This window comes from Vanellus vanellus (genome assembly GCF_965231255.1).
Source record: "Vanellus vanellus genome assembly, chromosome: 4".
Classification (NCBI taxonomy): domain Eukaryota; kingdom Metazoa; phylum Chordata; class Aves; order Charadriiformes; family Charadriidae; genus Vanellus; species Vanellus vanellus.
Window position 1 is genome coordinate 78,103,192 of NC_138909.1, and position 21,896 is coordinate 78,125,087.

The 21,896-nt window shown below is 39.5% G+C and overlaps 1 protein-coding gene across 1 annotated transcript in view; it reads left to right on the plus strand.

The window, feature by feature from the left end:
* Positions 1-2,444: 2,444 nt before the first annotated feature.
* FAT1 (FAT atypical cadherin 1) overlaps positions 2,445-21,896 on the plus strand; it is a gene marked incomplete at its 5' end in the record, with an annotated part of 108,182 nt that continues 88,730 nt past the window's right edge. The window contains one exon of the mRNA XM_082482827.1: positions 2,445-5,712. Coding sequence (XP_082338953.1) covers positions 2,445-5,712 — 3,268 coding nt within the window. The remainder of the gene's footprint in view (positions 5,713-21,896) is intronic.

The window sequence follows — 21,896 nt, forward strand, 5'->3', positions numbered from 1 at the left end:
TGCCATAGCATCAGAGGTCAAGCTGGGTTTTGGACTAAAACATAAAGTAAAAAAAAAAAATTAAAAAAAAATCCTAGTGTAGCTGAGGAAGAAAAGAGGGGAAGACCTGATCAGATCAGCATAAGAACTGGTCATTCAACATGTTTTTGACAATAGACAGCTCCCAAAATTCTAGCAAGATGGAGTAAAAGAACCTGTTCCTGTTGATTACTTAAAAATGATGTAGTAATTTCTTAACATCTCTTAGGACAATCTAATGGCATCTTAAATTGCTTGGAGTTTTGAAAGTATTGGTATCCGTTATTTATTGCAAAGTTTTGGTTGTTTCTTTTTTATTGGTTTGGGGGGTGTGTGTGTGTGAAATTGTTCATTTACTTGGCGGTATGTTAGGGAGATGAAGCCCTGGAGACCCAAGTGTCTGTTTATTCCCAGGACAAATCATAGCCTGGGAAGAAGAGTAGATAGAGGAGGAATAATATTGTTAACCTGTTGAAATGGTGGTTGTTCCAACCTCACACACATTTGCCCTCCCAACCTTTCCTTCATCCAGCTTTAAGACCTTGTAAGTAGTGGTTCCAGCTAGTGATTTACTTTTAAAAGCTCATACTCTTTTTATTGTTTGCTCAATCACTTTTTATTGTTTGCTGTGGTTATAGCTTTAATCATGTAACTTAATTGCTAGATTTGGAAGACAGAAATGCTTCCCCCCCCCCCCCCCCCCCCCCTTCCAAGAGGGTGCTAGCTAAGTTTTCATTACTCTTCTCTAATATTTTCTCTAGTTTGTATGAATCTGAGTCTGAAATTCTTCTCTTCTCAAAATCATTGACTTACTAATGGCTGCAGCTGAATTAGCTGCTTCTGAGGTTTTGGAGTGAACTGTTGACACAAGTAGATTAATTTGCTCTAATGCTTTCTGGTGGGCTAAGGCAGTCTATGGCATTTCAGCCAATGAGCGGGTAGGAATTAGGGGAGAGAGAAGTAACTGTAGGAGAAAATGTGAGTGGAGGAAGAAGGCAACATAATGGGATACTTTTTGAGCTTAGGTGAGCAGTGAGGCTAGGCACTGAGGAGAGGCTGACAGCTAGAGATAGAATGGGGGCAAACTAGGGCTAAAATGTGGGAGGAAAAGGTCATGAAGAATGAAAGAGGAGTACAGTTAGGCATTGGTATGATTAGGAATTAGTATGAGTTGTATAACAGGCTGGCCAGGGAAGAAGATGCTAAAGGAGAGGTAAAGGAAAAATATTTAGGATAAATAGGGAAAGGGGAAAAAAAGAAAAAAGTGTACTACTTAAAGTAATCAAGTCAAAGCTAGTTTGCATTCTACTTGCTTGAAAAAAAATTTCCCCCCAAGGTTTTCTTAAAAGCTTGGGCTTGTTGAGGAAGCATTCTGAAGATTTTATTTGTTATGCTGTGAGACTTTGGGGAGTAAAGACTGTTGCAATAAACCTAGAAAAAGAGGGGGGTCACAAATGTCTCGATGCTGAGGTTTCTGCCTTTCTTTGTACGGCAGTCTTGCCTGGATTTGGGCATTTGAAATGATACACCGACTTCTTCAAAAGGGAAAGCCTGTGAGGGTGTGTTTCCATGTCTGTCTTGCTTTTCCAGGCTCTTTCTCTGTAATTTCTAGAGTGTGTTTGAGAAACATGTCTTAACAGTGCCTCCAGTAGATTCATGTGCTCATAGCTCTCGATACTAATTTGTTTCAGATCTTTTCTGAGAGGGGGATAAAGGAATACGTCTTATTCTTTATTGGTTTTACAACTTAGTGATGCTTGATAAAAAAGTTTTTTATGGTATGCACTGCTATCCACTACTCTTATAAGGGTACTCAGAGCTGGAGGGAATACAATACATACAGAATTAATCTCTGTTTGTAATTGTTCTTGGAACAGGTGCTCATAGGATACTTTGAAGAATGCATGGTAATTTCAAGCCAACTTTTGCAGTTCACTTCCACATCATTGGACATCAGCCATTTTACAGTCTAAGTCAAATGAGGGAGAAGAATTTTCAATCGGAAGAAGACAATGTCGCATATGAAGTAGAGGACTGGAGTGAATGTTCACTACTCCAGAGTAGTTCAGATCTAGTTTGCTTGCTTGTAGCTGACAGCACTGGCATATTTCCTCTAATGTGTTTCTTCACAGAGTTGTTAGTTCGAACTTAACTCTGCGTGTTCCCCTTGTCCAGCAGTAGTAATTCTTAGACTTTTAGTCTTGCAGGTTCTTGGCATTTTTTCAGGAGTTTTATCTGCTCTTCTAGTACTGTAAATCATGTTGAAACTTTCTGCAAAAAAAGGATATAACCCAGATGTGTAACTTCTAGTTTTCTTTTAAGTGTGAATTCTAAACTAAGCATCAAGGTTATTTGAATAATATTTGAACAGTCATAAGTCTTAACACATCTCTCTCTTGTTTCAGGGTTTCTTTGTAATTGCTGCCATGGGAAGATACTTGACTATGCTGTTGCTGCTGATGCTGCTGGTGCAGCATTTTGGAAACTGTGAAGGACATCAAAGGCCACATGATGCTCCACCAATGCAATTTACACAAGCACAGTATAACGCCACTGTGTATGAGAATTCTGCAGCCAAGACCTATGTTGGGCATCCAGTCAAAATGGGCATTTACATTACAAATCCATTATGGGACTTAAGGTACAAAATTATTTCTGGTGACAATGAGAACTTGTTCAAAGCTGAAGAATATGTTCTTGGAAACTTTTGCTTTTTGAGAATACGGACCAAGGGAGGAAACACAGCTATTCTTAACAGAGAGGTAAAAGACCATTACATGCTGACTGTTAAAGCAGTTGAAAAAAATACAAATGCTGAAACGCGCACGAAGGTCAGGATACAAGTACTGGATACAAATGACTTGCGGCCTTTGTTTTCTCCAACATCTTACAGTGTTTCTTTGCCTGAAAACACAGCAATACGGACGAGCATCGCAAGAGTCAGTGCAACAGATGCAGATATAGGAACAAATGGAGAGTTCTACTATAGCTTTAAAGAAAGAACGGATGTGTTTGCTATACATCCAACTAGTGGAGTGGTAGTTCTAACTGGTAGACTTGACTACTCGGACACTAAGCGGTATGAGATGGAAATTCTTGCGGTGGACCGTGGGCTGAAGCTGTATGGTAGCAGTGGCATAAGCAGTATGGCAAAACTAACTGTTCATGTAGAGCAAGCAAACGAATACGCCCCTGTTATTACAGCTGTTACATTGACTCCAGCAGAATCAGACAAAGATCCAACTTACGCAGTTGTAACTGTAGAGGACAATGATCAGGGTTCAAATGGAGAAATAGCATCATTAAATATTGTTGCAGGTGATCCGCTTCAACAGTTCAAAACAGTGAGGTCAGTTCCAGGAGGTAAAGAATACAGAATAAAAGCCACTGGTCAAATCGACTGGGAGAGCCACCCTTTTGGATACAACCTTACCCTTCAAGCTAAAGATAAAGGAAATCCCCCACAGTTTTCTTCTGTAAAAGTTGTTCATGTGACATCACCACAATTTAAATCTGGTCCTGTCAGATTTGAAAAAGAGATATATAGAGCGGAAATAAGTGAATTTGCCCCTCCAAACACACCTGTGATAATGGTGAAAGCTCTGCCTAGTTACCCACATTTAAAATATGTGTTTAAAAATACACCGGGCAAAGTAAAATTCAATTTAAACACTCACACTGGTCTTATTACCACTTTAGAACCCATAAAAGCACAATATGCGTCCCACTTTGAACTTGAAGTTGTGACAAGTGACAGAAGAGCTTCTGCAAAAGTATTAATTAAGGTACTAGGCATGAACAGCAATCCTCCCGAATTTACTCAGACATCCTATAAAGCCTCCTTCGATGAGAACGTGCCAATAGGTACGAGTGTCATGAGAGTAAGTGCAAAAGACCCTGATGAAGGGGAGAATGGTTATGTGACCTATAGCATTGCAAACCTAAATCCTTTGCCATTTGTGATTAACCATTTCAGTGGGATTATTAGTACCTCAGAAGACTTGGATTATGAATTGATGCCAAGGGTTTACAATTTAAGGATTCGAGCTTCTGATTGGGGTATACCATATCGTCGAGAAGTTGAAGTTCCCGTTACTATTACTTTAAATAACCTCAATGACAATATACCTCTGTTTGAGAAAATAAATTGTGAGGGAACAATCCCCAGGGATCTTGGTGTTGGTGAACAAATAACGACTGTATCTGCTATTGATGCTGATGAGCTCCAGTTGGTGAGATACCAAATTGAATCTGGAAATGAACTGGATTTATTTAGCCTAAATCCAAATTCTGGAGTACTTTCACTCAAACAGTCACTAATAGATGGCCTAGGTGCTAAAATGTCTTTTCACAGTTTGAAAATTACAGCTACAGATGGAGAAAACTTTGCAAAACCATTGTTTATCAACATAACTGTAGCTACTAGTCGCAAACCAGTCAACTTGCAGTGTGAAGAAACTGGCGTTGCCAAAATGCTGGCAGAGAAGCTCTTACAAGCAAATAAATTGCACAGTCGTGGAGAAGTTGAGGATGTTTTCTTCGACACTCACTCTGTGAATCTGCATGCACCTCAATTTAGAAGTACTCTCCCCAGTAGCATTGAGATAAGAGAAGACCAACCTGTGGGCTCCAGCATACTACTTATGAATGCTACTGATCTCGATACCGGCTTCAATGGAAAGCTAGTGTATGTTATCTCTGGAGGTAATGAAGATAGTAGTTTCATTGTTGATATGGAAAGAGGAATGCTGAAAATTCTCTCTCCCCTTGACCGAGAAGTAAAAGAGAAATATACTCTAAATATTACTGTCTATGATCTTGGAATACCACAGAAGTCTGCCTGGCACCTTTTAGATATAAAAATTTTGGATGCTAATGACAACCCACCAGAGTTCCTGCAAGACAGCTATTTTGTTGAAGTGAGTGAAAACATAGAGCCAAACAGTGAAATAATTCAAATTGAAGCTACTGATAAAGATTTGGGGGCTAACGGAGAAGTGAAATATTCTCTTCTAACAGATACAGACAAGTTTACTATTAATGCTGTGACAGGAATTGTGAAAGTTGTAGGCGTTCTGGATCGTGAAGAACAGCACGTCTATTTCTTGAAAATAGAGGCTAGGGACCAACCTACTGAAGAACCTCAATTATTTTCAACAGTTATGTTGAAAGTGTCTGTAGAAGATGTTAATGATAACCCTCCTAAGTTTATTCCTTCAAATTATCATGTGAAAATTCGAGAAGATCTTCCCGAGGGAACTATTATTACGTGGCTAGAAGCCTACGATCCTGATTTAGGCCAGTCAAGTCAAGTACGATACAGTCTTTTGGACAGTGGAGATGGCACCTTTGATGTTGACAAAATAAGTGGAGCAATACGTATTGTACAAAGACTGGATTATGAAAAGAAACAGTTTTATAACTTGACTGTGCGAGCCAAGGACAAAGGAAAACCCATTTCATTGTCCTCTACATGTTACGTTGAGGTTGAGATAGTTGATGTGAATGAAAACTTGCACCCTCCACGGTTCTCTATATTTGCAGATAAAGGCTTTATAAAGGAAGATGCACCTGTTGGCTCCTCGGTAATGACAGTATCTGCTTATGATGAAGACGCAGGACGAGATGGGGAGATTAGATATTCAATCAGAGATGGATCTGGTTTAGGAGTTTTTCGAATAGATGAAGAAAAAGGTAAGGTGGCTTTGTGCTATTTTTGTATTCTATATAAAATCTTATGCCAGCAAAGAGATAAGAGAAGCTGCAGTGTCACAGTTGACGTAGATGCTTTTGTTAGTACAAAAAAAGTCACAATAATGTGTATAGTTCTATCTTCCACTTTAGTGAAATTGTACGTATACATTTCTTAAGTGGTTTTCCTGTTGTCCTCGTTTCTATCCAGCCTACCTAAAGCCATTCTTAGATCTTAAAATCTCTCCACCTGGCAAAAATAAGAATGCTATTGATATAAAATTAAGGTCTGCCTCATGTGAATACTGTTGTGTTGTGGACAGTGGGGCTGTGAAGCTGAGGCATCAGACTGCTCTCTGCAGGGGTTTTCATGCTTTTTAATCTTTAGTGGCATCTCTTGCTTCGTTTACTGGAGGTATGCATGGGTGTGATATTGCCATATGTGCTGGGTTTGGTCATTATCTTTTAAAGTTGTTATAGTTATAAGTTAGTCAGCAGTACCTTCTTCATGGAGAGACTTCTGTCAAAGAAAGCATAGATGCAGCCTTTAAAAAAAACATGTATAAATGAAGCAGACTGACCTATTGGCTTACTCATTAATAATGCATAAATGGATAAGCAACTGTAAGCATTATTCGAGTGACATGTATTCAGAAGAAATACCATTATGGTTTCAATAACATTCTAGTGCTGACTTCTAACATTTTGGTTGGATACCTGTGTAGCTACCCATTCATTTATGTCTCTGATCAAGATAAAGCATTGATACTGTGTTACTATCTAAGTGCCTTAAAGTAAATTGAGGTGGAATCTTGCGCAAAATTCAGCTATGAGTTATATGTAGGCAAATTTTGGCATAGTTGATTGATGTCTTACAGAAAAAAAAACTTGTAACTGAGAATAGAAAAGGACGATCTTATCTGATTCATCCATTAGCCATTCTGAGTGTTTTATATGTTTTCTGCAATTGTGAATGTGGGCAATACAGACTCACAAAGTTGCTTTACTCTTCAAGGTGTAGATGAACAAACTGTTACTAGCAATATCTTTTCTTCTATGGAAAGTCAGTTATTAATTTTTGTTGTTTGTGGCTGAAGAACCAACTCCAGAGCTTGAAATGTAGCATTGCTTCTCTTAGCTTTGCTTTTAACGAAGCACACAGTTAAGATTATTTTAACAGATTTTCTAAAAGCGAAGAATTGAACAATTTGCAAGACTTAGTAGTTTCACTTCTAGGTTTTTGGTATGTGTGCAGATTATTCATTATGCCATTCTTTTGACATAAGCACATTCAAGTTTACTGTGCATTATAGTATCTTAGAAGTAAGTGTGTAGTTGTCCTACAGAATGAGCTTGAGTTTGCCAATTTATCGTCGAAATGATAGATGATAGTAATGAGAATGAAAGAGTGAAGAAATCTTTTTATTTTGACACCAATATGTACATGTGTACCTATTTATGTGTGTTTGGACAGGTACATGTATTTTTGTGACACCACTACTGTGGCAGAATTAGTTGTCTGCAAGTGTTGCCTCTTTACTCTTTTGGCACGAAGCTAGTTTGCTTTACTGAAGAATTGATGTGAGTTTAAGTAAGTTCCTTTTAATCTGCCAGGTTTACAAAGTTGGCTGAACTTGGGACAAAACCAGCTACTATTTAATAATCTTGTCCAGGACAGTGGCTCTGTATTTTCAAGGCAGGGGAGAGGCATTGTCTATATTCATATCTGGTATCTAGTGTTTGCAGTTCTTCAGGGATGAAAGTAGAGGGATTTTGGGGGAGAGGTGAAGACGGGTTGCTTGTTTGTAGTCTTAGTGAACGAATTCCCCCTAAGACACTGGTGTGGGGAAGAATGTGCGTATCTCTGTTTGGTGGGTGTTTTTCCTTCAAATGTTGACATAAAGGAACAGGGAAAGAACATGGACTATCTACAAACTTGACAATGTAGCTTAAATCTTGTCGTGACGCTTTTTTTTTTTTTTTTTTTATTGCTAAGAAGCCATCAGAATTGTTACAGAAGGCACTCTTTATACTGCAGTGTCTGAATATTTGTCATGTTTTTCAAAAGGGACTGGCCTTGGTACAGGGAGCAGACTGATAATTAGCCAAGAAAGCACATTAAAGAATTTGTGAAAGAGGAGATCTGGCAAGCAACTCAGTAACTTTTTCAGCTTGCTAAAGGGCTCCTGACTTTACCCTTGAGCTACACGTCTCTTCCTGCTGTCTTGGAAAGGATCATACTACGTTTTCTGTTCAAGGATGGATAAACTGGCTTTAGAAGTTATTTGGAGTCAACACTTAACTATTTGGTGGCTGAGTTGTCCTTTTGTGCCTTGTGTCTTAGGAATCAAGGATAGGAATCAAGGACAACAATCACATTTGCAGAAAGACTAGACGATTGATGATGATAAAAGGATCAAACAGCTAGTTACATGCATGGAATTTTTGCTGGCTTTCAGGTTCTCTTTTCCATGTTAATGTTTTTAATTTTGCATTTCAAAAGGTAGGAAATTGTACCTGTAATTCTGGAATTTTCACAAGAGGATTTAATATAAGTTTGCCACTAACTTCTGTGTACTTTTTTCTAAAACTTACCTTTTATTTCAGGTTCAGCTGTTTTTCATAGGTTCTGTTTTCTGCAGTCGTGTCCAAACCCTTATAACTAAATCTCTTAACAGGGAGCCCTAATGGACCCATATGCCCAAACGCAGGAGTTGCTTTGATTACTTTGTTGCCTAATTGCTCTGAAGACACAGGGGAAAAAAGTACATTAGGGGAGAACTGGGTATTCAGTAATTCTTTAGCTTTCATGTAAGTATTCTTTACCTTGAAAAGGCAATAATGGTCAGGAAAGGAGGAGAGCAAGATGATAAAAGTTTATAAGATTGCAATGATTGCACCTTCCTCACATCACTTCTTGTATTTTGCAATGCAAGAAATAGGGCACACACAGTTAACAGGTAACCAACCTAAAAGGAAGTATTTTTCACATTAAGTGTAATAAAGTCATGAAACTCATTTCCCCAGGAAGTTATAGAGATCGAAAGTATGACTAAAGAAAATAAATGGTACTAATGAGGTTATTTTGAGGTTTGGCGTCATGTTATCTCCAGCTCATAAATTGTTAACTGGAAGCCAAGTAGGTAAGGGAAAAAGATCAGAGATCATCGCTCAATATATAATGATTCAGAAGTATAAAAGTGCGTTGTGACTGTTACTGTACAGACATAAAATAATAAATGGAGACTCTGGGTATATTATAACAGTATGAGGGGAGAAAATGTTAAAATAAGATTTTTGTGCAGTGAAATTATACAGCAAAGCAATTTGTTTATCGTTTAGGTATGTGTGTTCAGAAGTTGGAATTTAAGATAGCTTTTTATGTATGAGCTAGACTGAAGTTTGCAAATTGAGATGATCAACTGTCTATATAAATTGCCTACTCAAGCAGTTGTAAAGTATTTTCCCAAAGAATTTGATAAGAAGTTGCGCACATTGGGATGTTTTAATAATAGAAAGCATTGTGTTGATGCAGATCCCAGTGTGCCACAAAAAACACATGCACCATCTAAATCCCATTAGCACTAAGCAATAAAAGTGAGATAAATCATGTCGATACCATGCTGCTAGTACCATTTAGAAAAGCTCTAAGGAATGATAGAAGCAATTGCTGGAGGACAACCTAAAGCAGAAGCTCTTTCTTCCTTGTCCCAGATCCCATCCCAGCAGGGAAAAGGAGAATGTCTTCCTCTTTACTTTTTGGTTGTCAAATATAAAAATAGAGCATTTCCGTTAAGTATTTACACTCCTCAAAGGTGAAATGAAAGATTGACAGTCTAGTATGTAAAAACAGTATTAGAAAGAACTCCCAGTACTTCTTCCAGTTGCATAAGTGAACAAGGCCATTCACTGTCACCCGCTGGGCTGGATGTGACACTGTCACGGGAGCACCAGCACATGGCAAGCAAGCTTCCACACTGGTTTTCAGTTGTAAAAATGAGTACTGTTACTAGTTTTGCTCTGTGTCTAGCTTTCTCCGAAGATTTTTTGCCAAGCAGACTGCTCCTTTCCTTGGGATATCAGGGCTTCCAGCTTATTACTGAGAGCTGGCTTTTATCTTGTTTCAAGGTTGTCTTCTTTTGGTTTTGGTTTTCTTTCTAGTGCTCAAAGTTTAGATAGCTGAGAGAGCCGGCAGACTTTGAGAGTGTAGATGCCCTGGGTCATTCAGCCTCAGAAAGGTGTCATTGCAATGTTTGTGGAAGACGAGAGCCCATCCTGGAAGCCTGTGTTCAGAAACAAAGGAAGTTTCAGGAGTCATGAATTCCCTGGAGTCTGGTTGTGCCTAACCGGTTGTGTACTAGAGCGGTTGGATTTGCAACCCTTGTACACCCATGTGCAGGGTGTCATGTAGGCCTCACGCAGGAAGGTTTCCCCTGATGACGGTTTGTTTGAACCATTTTAAAAAAACATGGTGAATTCTACAAGCAGACTGTTACCAAACTTCCCAGGTAGTTCAACTTCCAAGGCTACCAGCAGGTGTTTTCTAAACTTCTGCAATTGAGGATATTTCCCAGCATGGAACCTAGTTGCAGAATGGTGTTGAGGATGGTATGGCAGTCTGAACTTCATGCATGATAACCTTATTACTCATGTTTAATCCAGTAATATAGTTATTTGTTACCAGGAATCTCAGTGTTCTTTCAGTAACCTGGGTTTAAGTTATTAGGCCATGAGTGTTGCAGAGTAACAGTAATTCTGCTCCAACAATAACAACAAAGTTTAAGGTGATTAAACTAATTTGCTGACTTAAAAAGATGTATGACTGCAGTTTATTAGAACAAAGGTCTGTCTAGCCTGAGATGCTGTCTCCAGTAGTGTGAGGAAGAATAGGAGCAGGGTAGACACATGATACTTCCTTCTAATACTTTCCCAGTCTCTGGTTATTTTCTATTTGGAGAGTTTTTGAGTCAGATGTGGTTTGTAACCTTTAGTGGATTTATGTTTCTTGTGTAGGCTTCCCTTGGAACCATGTATTTTTTAAGTGTGTAGCCTCGCTACCGTGATAAGGAAAAATGATTTGTTTTGGTAAAAGAGTGTTAAAGGAGCAAGTAAAAAAAATGTTAACGGGGGCATGTGGAAGAAAATTAATTTTATTGCACTATCTCTGCATGCATAAAATACCATCAATAAAGCTTAATGGCTACGAGACACTATTTTTAATATTACCAGAACCATTTCCAGCTGGGAAGACAGTAACTCATTATGGAGAAAGAATAGGATTTTAACTACCTAAAGCAAAGTACTGAATTATACTCTTAAAAGGTTCAGAGCATTGCTAACACATAATAAGCATGTTAACATTTTGTTGTAGTGTTCTCATAATTGCATTAATTGCAATGAAGGATATGATTTACATTTATACGTAAGGGGTAGCTTCAGGTTCTGTTTCTTCAGTGATCTTTGGCTTTTGAGCTTTTCAAATCATTCCACCACTCACTGTTGTTGAGTTTTAATATGAAGACAAGCATTAGCCAAGATTAAATAGTATGATCATCAGTGGAGCAGAACGCTGAAGTACCTTTTGGATAGCTATTAGGCCAGCAGCGTTGTCCGGAACAGAAGCCATCTGGCCTGCATCTATCCTAACAACTCTCATACCTGTAAGCAGGGTGGCTGCACCCAGGTTGTCTGTTGGGAATGCTGTCTGCTGCATTTCGACTCCTCACTGTGCCCCGGCGCTCTTTGGAACAGTGGTAGCTGGCACAGGCCAATAGTAGTTTAGAAATGTCGAAAATCAAGTTCCAGTGCCTAGGGACGTTTTCTGTCTGTTGTACAGATATAGCCATAAACCGCTTGAAGGTAGGGGAGGTATTTTTTAATCAAAGCTGAGACTAGTACGATTTGGTTTTAAGTTAATTGTAGTTAGGCAGCCTTACAAAAATGGGACTTCACACTCTTTCAGTGAATGCTTCACGTTGAAGTTGCACCTTCCATGTACTTTAGTTTATTACCCCTTTGGTATAAGTCATGAATATAAACACTAAGATGTACAAGAACTTAGTTTCCTCAGTTTAAATTAAAAAAAATTCCTAATAGTTTCCATTTTTCTACTATACATTTTCCAAACATGCTGCTGTCAAAGCCATATGGTGACAGTGTGCTGTTATTCTGAGTCCTTGCAGATCTGTCAGATAGGTTGTAGGCCACTGAAAACTGTCAACAGAAAAAAAAAAAATGTTGAGCAAATATTTTTGTAAGAAAGCTATTAAACATTAAATTAAAAATTGTAATTGATTAGGTGATGTTGATAGTCAGGAAAGAACATTCCTGGTGGGTTTGATATGATAGGCTATGAGGAGGAGATGCTCTAAGATTTAGTGGAAGTTTGTTTGCAGAAGTTGTGACAATGACACTTCCTGCTTAGCCTTCTGTGCAGAGATACAGTCTCAGGGGCACATAGGTTTTGACATTAAAATTCCTTATGCAAGTTAAAAAGGAGGAGTAAATAGGAAGAGAACCCTTTTCTATGTTTCATAGTGTTTTCTTCATGCAAACTGCAGTAGTTCTTCGCACTACTTTTGAAGAGAGAGCTGGATTAGGAGATGCTCGGTTTCTGTGGAATACTAAGAGGTTGCAGCTTTTTGCACAAGAAACTTTTACCCTAGCTAGTTTGGGTATAGACATGAGCAAAGCTCAGAGCACAGACTAATCTCCCAGGTATCTAACTAGCTTTTCAGAGAAGTTTTTTTCACCTTACACTGAATTCTGTACTGCCACATTAAATTGCACTGAAGTTAATGATTTGCCCATATAGCTATAGCAGCTAATTTTCTTCAGTGCTTGAGGTATAAATGTGCTAGAGCAAGAATTTCTAAGGCTATTCTGATGTGGTTTGTAAAATAAAATTTAAAAAAAAAAAAAAAACAACCTACCCAAACCCTAACAAACCTAACCCTCAAAACAACAACAAAAAAACCACCCTTGTAGAACGATTATTAGGTTCTATAAACTCCAAGTTAGAGTTAAGTTCTTAAGCCTGTGACTGTTAATTTGGAAGGTTAATCTTTTAAATGAAGGGCTGCATCAGCACTTCAGTTGGCAGTTAAGAGCTAAAACCTAATTCTAATATGTACGCTGGAGATTTGAATGAAATTCTGATCAGCAGAGAGGAATTTTTTCTTAATCAAAGGACTTAGGTAGTTTATTCTTGGATTCTGGAATTGGCCATTCAGTTGCCACACTGACATCTGGAACAGAATTCCAGGTCAAAACCTGGAACTCAAGCACAAACTGTTAAACTTATTTCTTTAGAAAATAATACAAGGGCAAGCATCTATTTGTTTGAGTAGTGTATAACTAAAGCTCTTAAAAATTCAAATGACACTTTCTGAGTTTGAGGCATTTTTTTTGTGCATATCAGGGTAAAAGTGTGTGTTGATGGGTTTTTGGGGTGTTTTTTTGAGAAGTGTTGGGAATATATCTGTTCAAGAAATATTAGTTTATCTCTGCTAAATAATAAAAAATGCAGCTGTTCTTAATCTGGAAATGGGAAGTAGTTTAGGTCAGAGATACAGAAATAGTCATTCCCTTAGCTTTTGCTGTGAAGAGAGTTTAGTGAAAATAATACAGTATTTAAAAAAAAAAATGGTCAGGGGCAAGTGAAGATTAATTTGGTGCTTAAGTGCTCTGGAAAGATATTTTAGTGCTGATACATGTTCAGTGTTTTTTCTAGTGCCATGTTTATTTTGTGCTGTGCCTGGGCTTTCCCTTCCTTTGGCATTGGATATAAAAAGATGAGCAGCATGAGAACAACTTGAATCAATGTGACTGGGAGACAAGACCTGCCCAGTTCAACTCTCCCGCCGGCAGCCTTGTGAATCCTTTGCAGAAGAGTCCTTATCAAACTTCTCCAGAGCCCACCAGAAGGAAGGTTTTGTTATGACAATAAATAATAAAGCCACTTGCAGTACTGGGCCCACCCAAACGCAATAACTTGGTTTTTAAAGCATTTATCCCATGTTTTGAGGACTTCACTACCAGTATTTTCAGTGATTGTCAAGCATGCAATACGTGAAGCAGAGCTGAAATCCTATTTTAGTCTGCAAAATGGGAGAGACAATTGTATCTGTGTGGGACACTTAAATTGAGGAGGCATATTTATGGTCGTTGATTACAGATATTTAAAAAAGTGCAGGCTATTTTTAAAATGGGGTATTGTCTTATTTTCTGCTTTGTAGTTAATGATACCCTGTGGGTCTGAGTGTGTTCAGTATGATATTGAAAATGAGAGTGAAGTTGACACAGAGGAAGATCTGTATGGTTTCATTCTGTTTTTACAGCATTTTTCTTAAGTGGCGTTAAGCCAAATTCAGGCCATTATGCAAGAAAAATTAGTTATGTTAAAAAAAGAAATTAACTGTGCCTAAATTGAGTAATAATTTGAGTTTAAAAAACATTTGCTTAAAATTTCATGCAACTAAAATATATTTTCCACCAATTTGTTATGGTTTTAAAAATGAGGCATTTGGCACGTAGATTCTTTTTCATGAGACAGTCCAAATAGCTGTAACAGCGGCTTACTAAGAATAACTGTTGTATCTTTAGATCCCCGCTACTATTAGGAAAAATTGTAAAAACTTTTTTTTGAAGAAGTATAGACCCAGTTCAGCACAACTTGTGTCTGTTTAAAGAAATAAAGGTAAGAGCCAGAGACCTGCTGTCAACTAGACTGAGGACAAGTCCTAAATTTGCTCATTTAAAAAAAAAAAAAAAAAAAACAAACAAAAAAACAAACACAACAACCTTTTTTTCTAGGAGACAGCTAACTTTTGGGGGTGTATAATTTTGCTTTATTGCCGGTGCTGGTAGCCTGGCTGCCTGACTGAATTTAGTTATGTGCATATAAGTACTCAAGTTGAGAAGAGGTTGCCTGGGTAACCTGTCAGGGGCCATCTGGTCTTGACCGCAGCGTGCAGCTTTGCACTGCTGTACTTGGGGTGCAGTTTCGGTCAGGGTAAGGTCTGGAACTGATGGTGCCACTGGGTTAACCTGTGGGATGAGGCCGTTGCATTCCTGTTTCTTTTCGAGTGCATCATATGTGCTAGAGCTAAGCCTGGCATTTAGAGCTAACACTGAGTTTCAGTTTGGCAGAAGTTAAGGAGGCCTGGGTTTGGACCAAGGTCCTGAGCAGCCTGAAGCTAACTGATTACCTTTCTTTCTTAGGCTAGAAGGAAACTATATAATTTGCGTTTGTGATGGTGGCAACTCACAAGTGCTATTAGGTTGTTAATCTAGCTTTTGGAATGTGTCTTTGGAAGTAGCTGAATTAGTTGTAGACAAACGTTTTCGCCTTGTGTTTTGCTGTTGGCAGGGGGATCTTCTAAAGTAGCTTGAGAGTTTTCCTAGGTATCCCGCTGAGTAAAACATCACCTTAGCTGCCAAATAGAGATCCCATACAAAACCTGGGGCTCCCCTCCTCTTCTGCACGGATGCTGAAAGTAAAGGATTGTTTTGTTGTGAAAGGTGTTGATTGGGTTACAGCTTGGTCTGATGAAAACAGAGCTGCCTGAGGGCTGTGTCTCTGTAGGAGATGAACTGAGGCTGAGCCACATGCGGTCCCGAAGATTACCTTATAAACAGCAATCAATTCGGGCAGCAGAGTACATATTAAGGGCCTATTAGCTTGCCTAGGCCTCTTTGACTTGAAAAGTACTTGTGAGCAGAGGAATAATAAAAGGGAAGGGTTGCCAAAAGCTATGGAAGGTACATCTTGCCATATCACTGTTGGTACATCTGTTGAGTTGAGGATTTATTTCCTACTAAGCATCTGCTTAGCTTTTGAAGTACATATTAAGGTCAAAGGAGGGGAGCTTGAAATGATTGCGTAATGTTTATTCTTTTCTTTGAAGATTTTAAACTTTAATCATACAGCATTTGGACATATTTAACAAAGCACAAACCTACATGAGTATTTGGCAAACTTCCACAACTTATAACATGCAGTAGTTGCAGCTTTAGAACCTGGATTTAAAAATACTTCAGGCCTTGCTGAAACTATGGTTTGTAGGTCCGTTTTGTAATCTATCATTCTTCTCGCATCTATGACTTGATTACACTGGTCATCTGAACATGACCAAAAATGAGTTTTAAATTCAGCAGTCTCCTTGTGGCTCAATAAAAGGAAATCTCTAGCATTCCAGTGCCATTAAAGAGGGATTTTTGGGAAAACTGAAGTGTCCAAAGAATCTAACAGGACTGCAACAGATAATTTCCTTATTCAGAAATGAGGTTTCCCCAAACTCCTTGTGTTCTATCCGTGCTTCTAATAGCTGCTTTTATTTCATTCTAAATTATTTGTGAACAAGGATAAATCAATATGTTCATGGTTCCTATAAAGAGTTGTGTAATTTTGATAGGTTAAAGAGCAAACTGCTGAGCTAGTGGATATAAATTATCTTGACCTAACAGTAGAGGCGACCGTTAATAGTTCTTTCAGCTCAGAGTCCTGCGTCTCTGCAGACTTGTCAGTGTGGCATCACTGATACCAGAACTGACTATTTGCCTATATGAAAGGGAAGATTACATACAGAAAATTCAGTAGTTGCATTGTTTTATTGCCCAATCTACTACTTAGAATAATCCTCACTGACATAGATTGCTTCCAAAACCTGCGTGTTTCTTAAAGCAATCATTTTGGGTGCTTATACAAAAGGTCATTTTTATTTCGCTGATGCAAAAAGCCTAAAACCGTGTATTTATTCATATTTTTACAGGACTTAAGGATCAAAAGATTATTATATTAAAAATTTCAAGATGTAAGAAATATAGTTACAGAATAGTTTTCTGATTTTAGTGTTACTAGTAAATGTACATGAGCATAACAGAACTGCACCAGTTATGTGGGTAAAGAAATGAAGTTATCATAATAAAACAAATACAGAGTGAATGAATAATGTGCTAAAAATGAATACAGACTTCTCCTTCTATGTGTTGCATGTAGTCCCGGTTGTATTTATGCACAGAGGGAGTTTGGTAGTTCAGGTTGAAAAACTTGCAGTACAAAGAAGCTTATGGTAAAGCTTTAATGCTGGTATCTTGTCCCCTCAATTTCTCCAAAGCTGTGAGGGTGACAGGCTCTTTCATGGGGAATACATCTCCATTCTACAGATTTTTATTTATTTTTTTTAATTATTCCACCCCACCTCTCTCCCCCTTTGCCTGTAGATTTACCATGACAGGGTATATCCTGTCTCTATGAAAATTAGAGATTGCTGTCTAATGATAAGGGTTTAATCTGCAACGAATCAGACATGTGGAAACTTCTGTCTGTGGAATTTTCTGTTTGATCTGAGAGGAATGCCCTTGCTGTGCCCTTCCTGTAATGAAAGCAAGGTAGAGTGAATCAAAGTGATTCTAGATAAGATTGGAATGTGTGCGTTGGTTATGCCTCTATTATATTTGGTGTTGCAATTCTGATCGTATGCATTATTTTACTACCCAAGAGGTTAACAGCATAGTTCATCTTTTTAAGATGCCTCTTTCTTTCTGTTTTAGAAAGTGCTGGGGTTTTTATTGATTAAATTCCGAGTTAATTACTTAGGTTTGAACATGGAAGGTCTTGGTCACAAAACCAGATATTGTCAGTAAAACATTGAATGTGTTATGATAATGCAACAGGGTTTTTGTTACTGTAAATAATTTTACACTATTCTCTAAATCTTTTGTCTTAAAAATATTTTTGATATACCATTGTGAGGAACGGCTAACAGTTTCTCTCCCTGTCTTTATTACACAAATAGTTAATGATTAACAAATGTCCAGCTGCCTGTGCAAGGAATGTTAATTACTTTGTGGAGGGAGGGAGAGATGACTATGCCTTTGCATAAGAAGTCTGGTATCATAGTTCATTTTAAAGGTATTTTGAATATAACAGTTCCAATTTTGGTAGATTAATCAGAAATGAAAAATCAACCAATTCCTCTGTCTTTGATGTTTGGGTATATATATATGCTTCCATACCTGTGCTACTAGCTAGTAAGTAGTATTTTTTTGGTTGCCTGGGTTTGTCCAGACTGTTTTAAAATAAAAAGTGTGTAAAAAGAGATGACAACTTCTTAAGAAGTGGATTACTTTCTGTATGGATATAGAGAAAACACAGCTCCAAGAAAAAAAGTGATAAAATAGAACTCTAAGCAGTTCATAGTCCCCACCCCAGTATTTCACACCATTCCTAATCAGCTTTCTGAATGGGGACTTAGTGCATCTATGGATTAGTGCATCCGCACTAATGCACGCAGCATGGGGAATAAACAGGAGGAGCTGGAGGCCATTGTACAGCAAGGAAACTATGATATAGTTGCCATAACGGAAATGTCGTGGGATGACTTAGACAAGTGGAGTGCTGTGATCGATGGCCACCAACTTTTCAGAAGGGATAGGCAAGGAAGGAGAGGTGGTGGGGTGCCCCTCTATGTTAGGGGCAGTTTTGAATGTCTGGAACTTAGCAATGTGAATGACAGTGTTGAGTGTTTATGGATAAGAATCAAGAGGAAGGCCAGTAAGGCAGACATCGTGATGGGAGTTTGTTATAGACCCCCTAATCAGGATGTAGAAACTGATGAAATATTCTATAAGCAGCTGGCAGAGGTCTCGCGATCACTTGCCCTTGTTCTTGTGGGGGACTTCAACTTCCCAGATGTCTACTAGAAATACTACACAGCAGAGAGGGACCAGTCCTGGAGGTTCCTGGAGTGTGTGGAAGACAACTTCCTAACACAGCTGGTGAAGGAACCTACTAGGGAAAGTGCCCTACTGGACCTACTGTTTGTTAATAGAGAAGGTCTTGTGGGGCATGTAAAGGTTGGAGGTTGTCTTGGGCACAGTGATCACGAAATGGTAGAACTTTCGGTTCTTTGAAGCAAGTCAGGGAGCCAGCCGAACTGCCACCTTGGACTTCCGAAGGGCAGACTTTAGCCTGTTTAGGAACATGATCGAGAGTGTCCCTTGGGAGGCAGTTTTGAAGGGCAAAGGTGCCCAGGAAGGCTGGTCATACTTTAAGCAGGTTCTTTTAGAAGCACAGGAGAAGGCCATCCCCGTGTCCTGAAAAATGAGTCAACGGGGAAGAAGGACCAGCCTGGCTAAATAGCTTTGGCTGGACCTCAGGAAAAAAAGGAAAGCTTACATTCTCTGGAAAAGAGGGTTGGCAACTTATGAGGATTACCAAGATATAACGAAGCTATGCAGGGGGAAAATTAGAAGGGCCAAAGCTCAATCAGAACTCAGCTTGGCCACTGCAGTTAAAGATAATAAGAGATTCTTTGAGTATATCAATAGAAAAAGGAAGACTAGGGAAAATGTAGGCCCACTGGTGAATGAGACAGGTGCCCTAGTGGTGGAAGACACAGAGAAGGCAGAGTTACTGAATGCCTTCTTTTCTTCGGTCTTCACTGCTAAAGCTGTCCCTCATGAATCCCAAACCCTGGAGGTAAGGTCTGGAGAGGAGGACCGGGTCAGAGACCACTTGGCCAAGCTGGACATCCATAAGTCCATGGGCCCTGACAGGATGCACCCGCGAGTGCTGAGAGAGCTGGCAGATGTTATTGCTAGACCACTCTCCATCGTCTTTGAAAGGTCATGGGGAACAGGAGAGGTGCCGTAGGAGTGGAGGAAGGCCGACATCACTCCAGTCTTCAAAAAAGGCAAGAAGGATGACCCAGGGAACTACAGGCTGGTTAGTCTCACCTCTGTCCCTGGGAAGATAATGGAGCGACTCATTCTGGATGTCATCTCCAAACATGTTGAGGAACAGGAAGTTATTGGAAGTGGTCAACACGGATTTACCAAAGGTAAATCATGCTCGACCAATCTGATAGCCTTCTATGATGTTATAACTGGTTGGCTGAATGAGGGGAGAATCGTAGATGTCATCTACCTTGACTTTAGCAAGGCTTTTGACACTGTCTCCCATGACATCCTCATTAGGAAGCTGAGGAAGTATGGGCTAGATGAGGTGACAGTGAGGTGGATTGAGAGTTGGCTGCGGGACAGAACTCAGAGGGTTGTGATCAGTGGCACAAAGTCTCATTGGAGGCCTGTAACCAGTGGTGTCCCCCAGGGGTCAATACTCGGTCTAATTTTGTTCAATATATTCATTAATGACCTGGGTGAGGGGACAGAGTGTATCCAGCAAGTTTGCTGACGATACCAAACTGGGAGGGGTGGCTGACACCCCAGAGGGCCGTGCTGCCATCCAGCGTGACGTGGACAGGCTGGAGAGCTGGGCAGAGAAGAACCTAATGAGGTTCAACAAGAGGAAGTGCAAGGTCCTGCACCTGGGGAGGAAGAATGCTAGGCACCAGTATAGGTTAGGGGCGGACCTGCTGGGAAGTAGCTCTGAGGAGAAGGATCTGGGGGTCCTGGTAGATAGTAAATTATCCATGGCCCAGCAATGTGCCCTTGTTGCCAAAAAGGCCAATGGAATCCTGGGCTGCATAGGGAAGAGTGTGGCCAGTAGGTCGAGGGAGGTCATTCTCCCCCTCTACTCTGCACTGGTGAGGCCACAACTGGAATACTGTGTCCAGTTTTGGGCTCCCCAGTTCAAGAGGGACAGGGAACGGCTGGAGCGAGTCCAGCGAAGGGCAACTAAGGTGATGAAGGGCTTGGAGCATCTCCCTTATGAGGAAAGGCTGAGAGAGCTGGGACTCTTTAGCCTGGAGAAGAGAAGGCTGAGGGGAGACCTTATTATGGCGTACAAGTATCTCAAGGGTGGGCTGAAGGAGGATGGAGCCAGGCTCTTTTCAATGGTTCCCAGTGACAGGACGAGGGGCAATGGGCACAAGTTAGAACACAGGAAGTTCCGTTCAAATACACGGAAACAGTTCTTTACGGTTCAGGTGACAGCACTGGCACAGGCTGCCCAGGGAGGGGGTGGAGTCCCCTTCTCTGGAGATTTTCAAGCCCCGCCTGGATGCAGTCCTGAGTAATGTGCTCTGGGCAATCCTGCTTTGGCAGGGGAGTTGGGCTAGATGATCTCCAGAGGTCCCTTCCAGCTCTGAAAACTCCGTGACTTGTGTGTTAAGTACAGAAGCCCCCTCCCCCCCCAAATTTAGAACTTGCGCTTTTCAATTAGCTTTTTGCTTATTTAAAAATGTTCATGCTGAATGGTGCAATTTTGTAGTGAAATTTTGGACTGACATTAGTCATTCCAGATATGGATAAGGTAGCGGAGGAGAGTGTGAGAAGGTTCAAAAATTGTTAGTGAAAGATGAGTTGTCAAGTCATCGTTGACTTGAGTGACATGTCAGTTTTGATGTGCATTGTTTAGTAGGAAATTACGGGGGTGATGATTACAGTGAGAACAAGATTACTGCAGATTATGTGGATTAAATTGGGAGTGACTATTGATCTAGTATGTGATGATAGGAGGAAACAGAGTAAGAAATATATGCCATGCTATGTCTGTAGTTCCAGTGGTGATCAAAAATTCTTTTGGAAATTGAGTTGTTCAGTCTAGCCAAACACAAGGATGGCCAGCATTTGAGAATATATTGTTGAGAACAGTTATACACAGATATGGAGATTTCAGGAAGTCACCTGCTGCAATTCCATCTCTAGATTCTGTATATTTCTTATAAAAGGAAAAAAATCTTCTGGGGTTCAGGAGCAAAATGTATTTTGTGCCTAAATGGTCTACTAGTTACCTACAGTATTATAGTGTGCTTTTGTTAACACCAAGTGTACTAGCATGGAAAAAGTTGATCTACTTCTATCATGGTTCTATGACAATTAAACTTCTTGTTTGGTGGAGAGTTATTCACATCACTCATTCTCTTTGATATTGTTACTAAAGGTGCAGATACCTTCGGCAAAAAATGTTTCTGTGGGAAATAATTAAAAGGTTTCCAACGGAAATTCTAACAGAGGAACTCTGTGGTCTGTTTATCCAAATGCTTGCAACTTCTACTATTAAGCAATAAATATAGAGTGAATTAAATGTATAGATTTTTTAAAAACTGTTAACTTGCATTAATTTCTGCTACCTTTAGTCATTTGTTTTTGTTTTTTTTTTTTTTTTTTTCCTCTTCCGGAAAATGTTAATTAAAACCAAGCAAGCAGTTATCCATTATTTATGTGAAGAAGAATGAACCCATCTCCCAATAAGCATCCAGGGGATTTACAAATAAAGTCAT